At 26.4% G+C, this 10,452-nt stretch overlaps 1 protein-coding gene across 2 annotated transcripts; it reads right to left on the bottom strand.

Moving 5' to 3' along the window:
• Positions 1 to 1,700: 1,700 nt before the first annotated feature.
• On the bottom strand, positions 1,701 to 9,991 carry LOC135927529 (succinate--CoA ligase [ADP/GDP-forming] subunit alpha, mitochondrial-like). Of its 2 annotated transcripts, XM_065463558.1 has the most exons (10): positions 9,932 to 9,991; positions 9,774 to 9,886; positions 9,613 to 9,729; positions 6,749 to 6,866; positions 5,580 to 5,686; positions 5,393 to 5,450; positions 5,113 to 5,274; positions 4,668 to 4,741; positions 3,248 to 3,436; positions 1,701 to 2,456 (listed from the first exon to the last, which is right to left on the bottom strand). In XM_065463558.1, exons 1-10 carry the CDS (start codon positions 9,954 to 9,956, stop codon positions 2,421 to 2,423), a joined length of 999 nt encoding a protein of 332 aa, XP_065319630.1. In that variant the 5' UTR covers positions 9,957 to 9,991; the 3' UTR covers positions 1,701 to 2,420. The 2 variants fall into 2 exon arrangements, with proteins under 2 accessions (XP_065319630.1, XP_065319631.1); XM_065463559.1 differs by lacking the exons at positions 1,701 to 2,456; positions 3,248 to 3,436 and adding an exon at positions 4,040 to 4,096.
• Between the last annotated feature and the right edge of the window lie 461 nt (positions 9,992 to 10,452).

Below are 10,452 nucleotides of genomic sequence, written 5' to 3'. Positions count from 1 at the left end.
AAAAAATACACAAAGATAAAATTATCTAAATTTTATAGGGTAGGTATTCTACACATGTTGGAATGGTCAAATTAGATTTTTAAATGATAAAGAAGCGGTATCAGTAAATTATATTAAATAGGGAGGTTTTGATCCTATGAACTCCATATCACAATAGGACATGAATAAAATTATAGAATTAAATTAATACATAAATATAATTAATGAAATATATCTTATATCGATCCTCCATTTTTTGTACAACAGCTGACATTTTTGTACTAATCGAAAGTCAAAATTTTTTTTTGTAAAATTAAAGGCCATATTTTTACCAATTTTTTTTTTCAAGGACATAAAAGGTCCTTAACTATTAGGGTTAATGTGGCGAGAGATCGTTGTCTTGCACAAAGATCATATTTAATCTGGGTTTATAATGCTCTTTGAAATGATTGGCAGAAACTAGAGGCATGCAGGTGGTAAAATTATTTTTAGGCCCAACCTAACCTCAGTATGAAGATAATCATTTTCTTGATACCAATCCAAATTCGTTTTTATTCTTTGAGGAACATAATTTTAACAATATTTATAAAATCTTTTAATATTTTCAATTTAAAAAATTATCATCATCTTCGTTCGTGTTATAAAAAGTTTTTCTAATCAGATTTGTTTGATAACCTAAATGTTTTTAATATAATTTATGAGGGAAAAATTTTGAAAAAAAAAGCAACCAGCCAGCTATAATCTAACCGTAAACCTATATTAACATAGACTGCTCAACGATTAAAATAAACCTGTTGAAAATAATCAACATTTCAAAGAAATAACCTTTATTTTTATAAGTCTATGATTATAATGATTTTAAGGTCAAATATCTCATGTATTTATAAGATTTTTTTCATATTTTATTTAATATGCATATAAATTGCAAGATATAAATTTTTAAAATAATTAACTATTAATATTAGACAATTTTTATAATAATAATATATAACAAAAAGATTTCCGCAAAGATGAAGCATTTTTAAAAATTTAAGTGGGGCCAAATGATGTTTTATAACATTATATAATTGGGCGTTGTGCGTCTATATTAATTCTAAGACTATGAATCCAACATAATGAGAACCCATCTATATCTAGCCCGTTCTAAAAAAAATTTTTGAGGAATACAAATTAATTTTTTGTTAAATTTTAGCATTTTTAATCTCAATATTTTTAAAAAAGACTTGATCTGATAAAAAAAAATTTGAGGATATTATTACAAAGATCTTTTAATAAAATACAATACAAAAAAATGAGTGACGCATTCAAAAGTTATAATGTGACGTATTTTTTGAGTTATATGGGATTTATAGAACAAGATTTGAACAGTTATTCCAGAACATTCGAGGAGAAGTTATAGAAAATAATGATTTTTTTTGGATTCTCAGTCTTAGAAGTAATACGCTACTCTTCTTAATTTTGCACCCTATATGCACTTGATTTATTTATAAAAAATTTAATTATTCAGGAGATAAAGAATGTTACCCAAAACCAAATTTAAAAAAATTAACATAAATTGCAGGATTATGCAATCAGTAGTAGAGGAAACACTAGGGTTCATTAGGAAGAAATATGATTACCAAAAATGGCATGCCTCTAAAAGTTGGAACAATTTGAAGTCATTTTATTTATAATTGCATCTTATGTACAATTATGAATTGAGAATATTCTATTCATACAACGTATTCAATTTAAGATTTACAAATAAAAATATAATTAACTATTGGATTTTCTGGAGATAGACCCATCAACTTTTTTAAATGAGGGAGGGGATGTTCTCAACATCTCATAATAATATTGGTTCTTGAAGAATAATCGTAAAATGCCCCCCCCCCCTCCTCCATTTTTCCAGAATTTTACTCAACATACATAAGATATAATAGAATGTGGTATCTTCAGGCGATAAAAAAAATGGAAAATAAATAATGATTTTTGGTTTTAAAAACATAAAATAATGGCTGGGAATTGAAATATCTGTATAAAGTCTTTAAAATAAAAGATGAAGTAAGAACAAAATGCGATTACTATTTATTGTAAAGTATCTGACTAGATCACATGATCAATTTTTTTGTACAAAACACTTTTTTAAAAATTACAATAATTTCGTATTGTTTATGTATCCATGCAAATGAGTATGTAAAACAAATATATTAAGTTTGTCGTATATTATGCTCAAGAGTAAGAAAAAATCTTCAATCCAAACATATAAATAAAAAGCTTAAAAAAATATATATCCATTTTTTTAAATTATAGATTCTAGTGAACAATAAATATTTTGCTGCCAAGTAGAATTATAAGTCTGAGATTATTTCTAAAAAAATAAATGAAATATTGAATTCCTGAAAATAATATTTATCAGCTATCCAGATACCGATTCCTGGAATATCCAAATACTGGGTGTTTTATTTTGATTTGTCACCGTAAAATTTTTGCATTTCCTAAAAGAATTTTTTTTTAAAAAAATAATATAATCAAATTCAAATAATAATTTATCAATAATGTAATGATATTTTTATAACTATTCTTTCATAACTTTGTCCAAAAATTTTTTATCCCAATTGCAGAAAAATTGAGTAAAATTTTAAACTTTTAGAGAATATAGCAAACTGACTGACTAAAGATAAAATATAAATTGCGTTTTAAAAAAATATTTTCATATCATTCAGCAGGTACGCAATCATTAATATTTTTGCTTTTCGACTATAAATTTATATTATTCGATTTTTTTAAATTTACATGTTCCTGGTTGTAAAATTTTTAATTTGATTTTCATAAAATATTACAAATCGTTTTATATTTTTTTAATGTATAACAATGCATAGTATTTTATCTCATAAAATCAAATAATTTTAAAAAAATTATATAATCGCCATAAAACGCTCAACTTTTTATTTTTTCAAATACTCTTTCTACTGTATTATACAGTAGAAATTAGCATTGCCTGACGTTAATATTTTTATTCACCAGTTTTTTATTTTTATATCTACCATGTGGATTTCTACAATTTAGCTTAAGCGCCTAACTAAAATAAAAGTGCCAAATATGTGTTAACAATAATATATCACTACTATAGAAGAAAAAATGGTAATTTACTTTTTATTTTCCTTCAAAATTATATCATAAATATAGTATTTGTATTTATAAAGACAGAATAGCTTTACTCAAATTAAATACAGTGATATTTCGTTTAAAAAAATTTATTTTTGATATAGATCAAAAAATAACTTACACTATTCATAGCTGTTCCAAGGAACGACGGGTTAGGTGTAACGTGAACCCCAGCAGCTCTTAAAGCTTCTATTTTTGAGCTGGCACCGCCACTTTTACCCGAGGTTATAGCTCCAGCGTGCCCCATTCTACGTCCAGGCGGGGCTGTCAGACCCGCTATGAAAGAAACAACTGGCTTGCGATGTGCACCCTATTTATTACGAAGATATAATTGTATAGCCTTTATTTGAAGATATATAATATTTTATATTACATTGGTTTAAAAAAATAAAAAATAAATAAGTGACATTATACGCTAAAATTTTAAGATAAGGTCAGTTACAAAAAAGGTATATAATTTATTTTCTGTTTATATTACTGTAATTAAATGACAACCCATCGATATAACGTAGGGGTGTACCGATACCACTTTTTGGAGGCCGATCCGATCCGATATTCCAGATATTAAATTGATATCGGTAGATTACCGATCAGATATCATATCTAATTTTGTATTATGTAAAGATACCAATGATTTTAATTTTTAATATACTTTTTATTTGTATAACATCTATAATTCTACTATACCATAACATATGTCATTTAAATATATACAATGATCAGTTATAGTTTTTCAATTCAATTGCAATTCTAAAAGTATATAAAATATTTTTATTGATAAATTACTTATTTATATAATAAGTAATAACATTAATATATTTACATAATTAGTAATAAACAAATATATTATGAAATTTGAAATTAATATTTAAAATTAATATATCAAAGATTTCTTTTTAGAAATACCAAAATTTCCAATTTATCAGAGATCAGTCTGTGGTGATGGGGACTGTCAATATCACAAGCATCACTAAAAACAGAATGCGAAAAAAATAACTATATGGCAGAAGGTTTATTAACTAATTATTACTATTAAAAAAATTAAACATAAAAATGGATTTCGATTTTATTTATAAAAATAAATGGTTTTTTAGATATAACTTTTTTTAAAAATTTTATAATATTTTATTTTTGTTAAAAGCGCCATTTTTTATCAGATAGAAAAATTTTAAAATATTTGCCGATAACTGACATTTTACAATGAGTGAAATATAGGCCCGATCCGATCCGATATAAAATATTGGTACATCCCTAGATATAAGTGTTTAAAAAAATTAGCAAAATAATTAACATTTTTATGCTAAATAGCATTAGCGCCACCTAATTATGATATGATAATTATTGGCACTGGGATATATAGATATTCAATTTTTCAACATAGGTAACGTGTTGATTTTGAAAGCAAAAAAACTTACAAAAAGATTTGATGAATGAGTATGTTATAATGGGGTTAAAAGGGTACAATTACGCACAACAAAATAAATGATTGGATTTAATAAAATATATGATTCAAAAGTAATTTTTTAAAAAATAAGAAAAACCGTATTGTGTTTTTTGATATAATCAGCAGCTATTTCTTCCGCGTTTCCTCCTATTTCTCCTATCATTATAATTCCTTGAACAAGTTAATTTTAAAAAAATAAATAGATTAGGGGTAAATTTATAATATAATTAAACTAATAATCTCTTTAATGTGACTTTTAAAAATTCCACATTTTTTTCCTATAGCCACCTACCTTCATTGATATCTTTTATTTCCTGGCATGTTATCACTTCCCTATTAATCTTTCCTATAGATATATTTATTGATATCATATATATATATATGTGTGTGTCTCATTTCAATCAAAAAAAAGGAATGAAAGGCTCTGGAATTTCGACTTCCCAAATGTGATTTAACATATTCCTTCCTTTTCTTCATAAACTTTATATGTAATTCATCTTAATCTCAATAATTTTATCTTTTCTGGATTCTTTATCACAAACCTTTGGTATCGGGGTCCTTGAAGAATATCTCCAAGCAATCCACGAAATCTGTCCCATTGAACGGATCTCCGCCTATTCCCACACATAACGATTGTCCTAACCCAACCTGGGTAGTTTGTAAAACGGCTTCGTATGTGAGTGTGCCCGAACGGCTCACTATACCTTAATGACGCGTTTTATAAAGCGAAAAAAAAATGAATAAATCTTATATTTCAAAAACGTGCAAAACCAAGGTTCATAACCTATAATAAGTATAAATATTTGAGAATTTAAAATTTACCTATAACCCCAGGTTTGTGTATGTGACCAGGCATTATTCCTATTTTGCAAGCTCCGGGCTAAAATTTGTATATGAATTTTTTTTTAATAAATAAGGCAAAAATATTATGTTTTTTTTAAATAATAAATAAAATAAAAATAGGAGTTTGTAATGAAACATTTTTTTGAGATATAACGTAATTTAAAACCTTGATAATACCCGGACAGTTGGGCCCAACTAATCTAGATGAATTCTCAGTGGTTCTTTGTCTTCCTAACTTAGTCTTAATCCAGGCCATATCCTTTTGTGGTATACCTTTTTTAATATGTAAAATTTTAAAACAAGTACTAAGTATAATTTAAATCCACCAGTAACGAACTTAATATAAATAAAAGGTTATTATTATAGTAATGGTTGCGGCTAAACCGGTTTTCGTAATCCGGTCCGAAATTTTAGAAAAAATTTGAAAAAAATTTTGTCCGCCGATTCTAACCTAAATTTTTTTAAAATATATTTGAGTGCCAGTCCTATAATTAAAAATAATAAATAGATTCGCGAGTCCGCCTGACTCTTTTTCGGGTGGAATTAGGATGTACGCAAGTATAACAAATGAGAATATTAATAGTTCTATTATTTATTTTTTTAAAAAAATGAAATTTGATTGAATGAAGAATAAAGTAAATTTTGAGGAATTCTATTCAAAATGATAGGGAGAGGTGGTATATAAATGAAAAAACATTTAAGGGAAGTTTATTAAAAAAAGTAATGTTGTAAATGTTTCAAAATATAATTAATTCCCGACAAAAATCAAATTTTTTTCTCATTTTTTTTAAAATCATCAGATGACACCTGGAAATGGTATTTAAAATTATGTTTAGGGGATACTCAAAAAAATTTAAATTGAAAATTTTCGTTTTTATAAAGTATATATTTGTTTTGAAAACCAATCTATGTAAGAGTTCATCCGGCCGAAATTTGGTCAGGCAGACCGTTCCATAGTGGGCTCAAATACATAAATAAATATATATGTAGTAAATTAAATATGTATACAACTCAGAGACCCGCAAGCCCGGCACTAAGCTTAACCTGGATACATGGGCTGGACCATATTTTAATTTGTTTTAATATACCTGGGCCGGTCCTAAAAAACTTTTATTTAAATACCCAGACTGGGCCTAAAAAATTTTTTTTTAGAACCCGGGCCAGGCCATTATTAGCTATAAAAATTAATAATAAATAGAATATATTTTTAAAAAATCCGGGCTGAACCGAAATGGTACCTCTGCAGGTCTATAAATATATTTCCTCTCATCCTTAATCCTTTTATTATTTTCATAGGTAGTTTTTTTATTTTATAATCATGTGATTTGATTTAACCTTCAGTGATGCAAACTATAAGTTCAATGCCAGAATCCATAGCTTCTATTATAGCATCCCCTGCTCCAGCTGGAGGGACATATATTACAGTGGCATTAGCTCCAGTTTTTTCTTTAGCCTTTATGTAAGGGGTGGTGTAAATAATAAAAAAAACAATGTATATTTTAATATAATTAATCCCGTCAAAATAAAAAATTATTCATATTTTCTAGGGCTCTGCAGATCAAATATTGGATCATGGCCGATTTCAAAAAAATAAATTGGATTGGGCTAATATTTTTAAAATTATTATTATTTTTGGATAATTTATGATTGCAAATATAATTATGTATTGTTTTTTTATTTTATACATAATTCACTAATAATAATAAATGGAACCAAAATTCAATTTATTTGTAATGTTTTAAAAAAATATCAAATTATTTTTTTTAAAAAAAGGGTAGCTAAAATTATATTAATTTTTGTTATAAAATTTGCAACAAGAAAAATATTTAATAATAGTCATAAACTATAATATATTAGTATTTTTTATTGTATTAACATTTTATATTTTCATAGGAAGCCAAATTCTAATTATTATAAAGTATGTGTTAATATACTTTTGAATTGATGAAATAATAAATATATTAGTGATGATTTCTCAGTATATTAGATTTGATGATCTTTATTCAAATTTTACTGAGCAGTATCATCAATATTCTTAGTGAGAATAAATAAGATATAAGAGATTATTTTAGCAATAGGGTATGACTAAATGATTTTTAGTCAAATAAATTGGAAAAGTATGAAATTAATTATGATTTATAAGATATTTTAAGTGTTAATTGGAAAAAGTTCTTTCATTTAAAATTTTTTTTTAAGAAAGTGTTGGAATTATAAGATTTGCTCTTGTCCTATTTTGGATGAATATATTGAAATATAGTAAAGCAAGATCTTCAACAAAAATTAAATAATCTCACATTTAAGGAAATTAAGAAAATTTGCATAAAAAATGTATAAACTTAACAAAACATTTTTGCCACTAGTATTAGATTTCAATAGCATAAAGGGTGGAAGGAGAACCTTTAATGAAATATGAGCGTACTTCACTGGAAGAACAATGTCACTGGGAAAAGGATGTGAATGAATGCTGTTAAAGTAGCTATTAAAAGTAACACTATATTTTTGAGTAGCGAACAGTATCTATGCTATTTTTATAAAAAGGCATCGAATTAATAGTGCTGCTATTTTTTGAGTGGCTATAGCTAAACATTAGCTACGTATTTAGCTATTTAAAAAAAAAATTAAATGAATATTTAAAGCTTACCAACTTATTCCTCCCTCATGTCTTGAGATAGCATGTGAGGAGAGCTCCTGCTGTATCAGAAGTATGGGAGAAAGATGGGTTCATAAGGATCAAACTACAAGAACAAAACAGCCAATGACAATTGATGACAAAAATGAGAGCATTTCAAATTTCTAAATTGACAATATTTATGCAGGCAGACATCTTAGCATTTTGAGAATTTACAGTTTCAATGTTTACTATATACTAGCAATGAGGGAAGAGATTTTCATACTTGACTAGTGTTGTTAAACGGCTCGTTTTGAGCCGATTTCTAAAGACGGCTAACTCAATATTCCATCCAGAAAAATATTACGCAAACCTGAAGATTTTGCTCATAGAAGGAACAAAGGTCTAGACATATATTGATGAAATCTCGAGGTTTAGGCATAATTTTTCTGGCTAAAATATTGAGTTAGCCGTTTTAAAAAATCAGCTCAAAATGAGCCATTTAACAACACTATACTTGACTCTGCACATATGGATGAGCTGTCATAGGGTCATTTTTATACAGCAAATTACTGGCCTCTAGATAGATCAAGTAAAGTGAGATTTCAAAATGTTCTCAGATATTGTACCAACTGGATAGCCAAGTTAATGTATGAATGTTCAAATCATAAGTTCTTGAAAAATTGCCATACTGAAAAATTGCATGGAAGATGTCGTTAAGAAATCAAATCTAGGGATGTACATTAGGTTAAAGCCCTTGAGACTGGACTAACTAGTCTAGGCTTTCTAAAAGATCAATGGCATGTTGCGCTGAAGAATAGAAGGACTAATAAGAGAGAACAGATACACCACTTTGCTAGATGAAAACTTTGAGGGATATCTTTACTAAATGGCAAATACAAAATATACTAATTTAATTATACATAACCAAAAGTTTATTATAAAAATTTTATTATGTTATATTATTATAATTCATATTGGAATAAAAATTATATTTATGATTATAAAAAAATATATAATTGGGGTTACAATATTTTATTTATCTGCTCATACTTAAGGAAAATTCAGACTTAATTTTAAAAATAGATACAAAAATAGCTAGGCTACATTTAGAGCATTTATTTGAGAAGGTAACTAATTAGTAAAAAGCTATTTTTCCGAGAAAGTAACTAAGCAGGAAAGTAGTTGTAGCTATAGTCAGCCACCTTTTTAAAGTAGCTTTTACCAGCATTAATGTGAATGTTGACAAAACATTGAGGGAACAATTAATGTGTGGCATGGCCTAACTGAGGGGATTTCTGGGGTGTATAAAGAAGGGAAATATGTTACTTTCATACAGAGTTTGAAAAAAAATATATAAAAAATGGTTGACAAGATTTTTTGGGAAAATTTTATCAAAATTTTGTTCTTTAAAAAAAAAATCTTTTGTTTTTTTTTCAATCTCTGCTTTCAGATTTAATTTCAATCTTACACGCATTGGAGAGTCAATGAAGAAACGTTAAGATTCTGAGAAATCACTATATACTTAATATTTCATTAAATCAAAAGATAATTAATTAATCTTGATCACAGTAATAAAATTTTAAAATACCTCATAAACAGTATCAAAAACAGGAAGATTTAAATGAGTGGTTCCACCTTTACCAGGAGAAATCCCACCAACTAATTTAGTCCCATATTCTAATGCTTGTTTGGAATGAAACGTGCCCTGTTTTATATTAAATAAATATTTGAACAATTAAGAAAGTAAACTTGTTTTCCAGTAAAACCTTGGCATATTAACTTTGTGTTATTATTAATATTAAGATGAGATCTGGTAGATGTATATTGATTACGATACAATAGTGGTAAATGCTTAATAAGCTCTTCAATAAAAGTCTTGAAAATCAGTAGCTAAATATAAATTTTACTTGTTAAATTTAAGGAATTATTCATAAAGAATCGTATTTATCCTGTGCCCATTATAAAATATAGTGACATGAATGTGAAAGAATGCCAATCAATCCTTAGACATAAAGTAAAAGAAATATTTATTCAAAAACAAATACGAATCGAATAGTGTAGAATAGTTTAGAATAGTGCATTATTCCTATTCGATTCGCTATTTAAAAATTTTTACAAATGGAAAATAATGTATATTGTCTCCTTGTGAAAATATAACATTAAATAAAATTCTAAAATCTAACTCTATAATTTAAGAATAGAGAGACATGCAACGACTTCGGAACAGATGTAAATTATATATATATAATATACATATAAATAAACCCATGCATGAAAATTCTGTATAAAAACAATCCAGAGGAAATATATTTGAAATGTTTATACTATTATCATATGATATAATATTCATTTAGGTAAAGAGCACATAATCCTAAATTGATTTTATGCATCTAATGGCACAAAATTCTTGCATACCTAAAAAACATTG

This window comes from Gordionus sp. m RMFG-2023, chromosome 3, assembly GCF_954871325.1.
Source record: "Gordionus sp. m RMFG-2023 chromosome 3, tfGorSpeb1-WG-v2, whole genome shotgun sequence".
NCBI classification, from domain to species: Eukaryota; Metazoa; Nematomorpha; class Gordioida; order Chordodea; family Parachordodidae; genus Gordionus; species Gordionus sp. m RMFG-2023.
The sequence above is the reverse complement of the archived record's forward strand: the minus strand, read 5'-3'. Positions and strand labels throughout refer to the sequence as shown.

Coding starts and splice junctions, on each gene's coding strand:
- LOC135927529 (XM_065463558.1), bottom strand. CDS start 9,956: ATGAATAATTCCTTAAATTTAACAA. Junction 9,887..9,931: donor TAATTCCTTAAATTTAACAA/GTAAAATTTATA, acceptor CTTTTATTGAAG/AGCTTATTAAGCATTTACCA. Junction 3,437..4,667: donor ATATCAAAAAACACAATACG/GTTTTTCTTATT, acceptor CGTAATAAATAG/GGTGCACATCGCAAGCCAGT.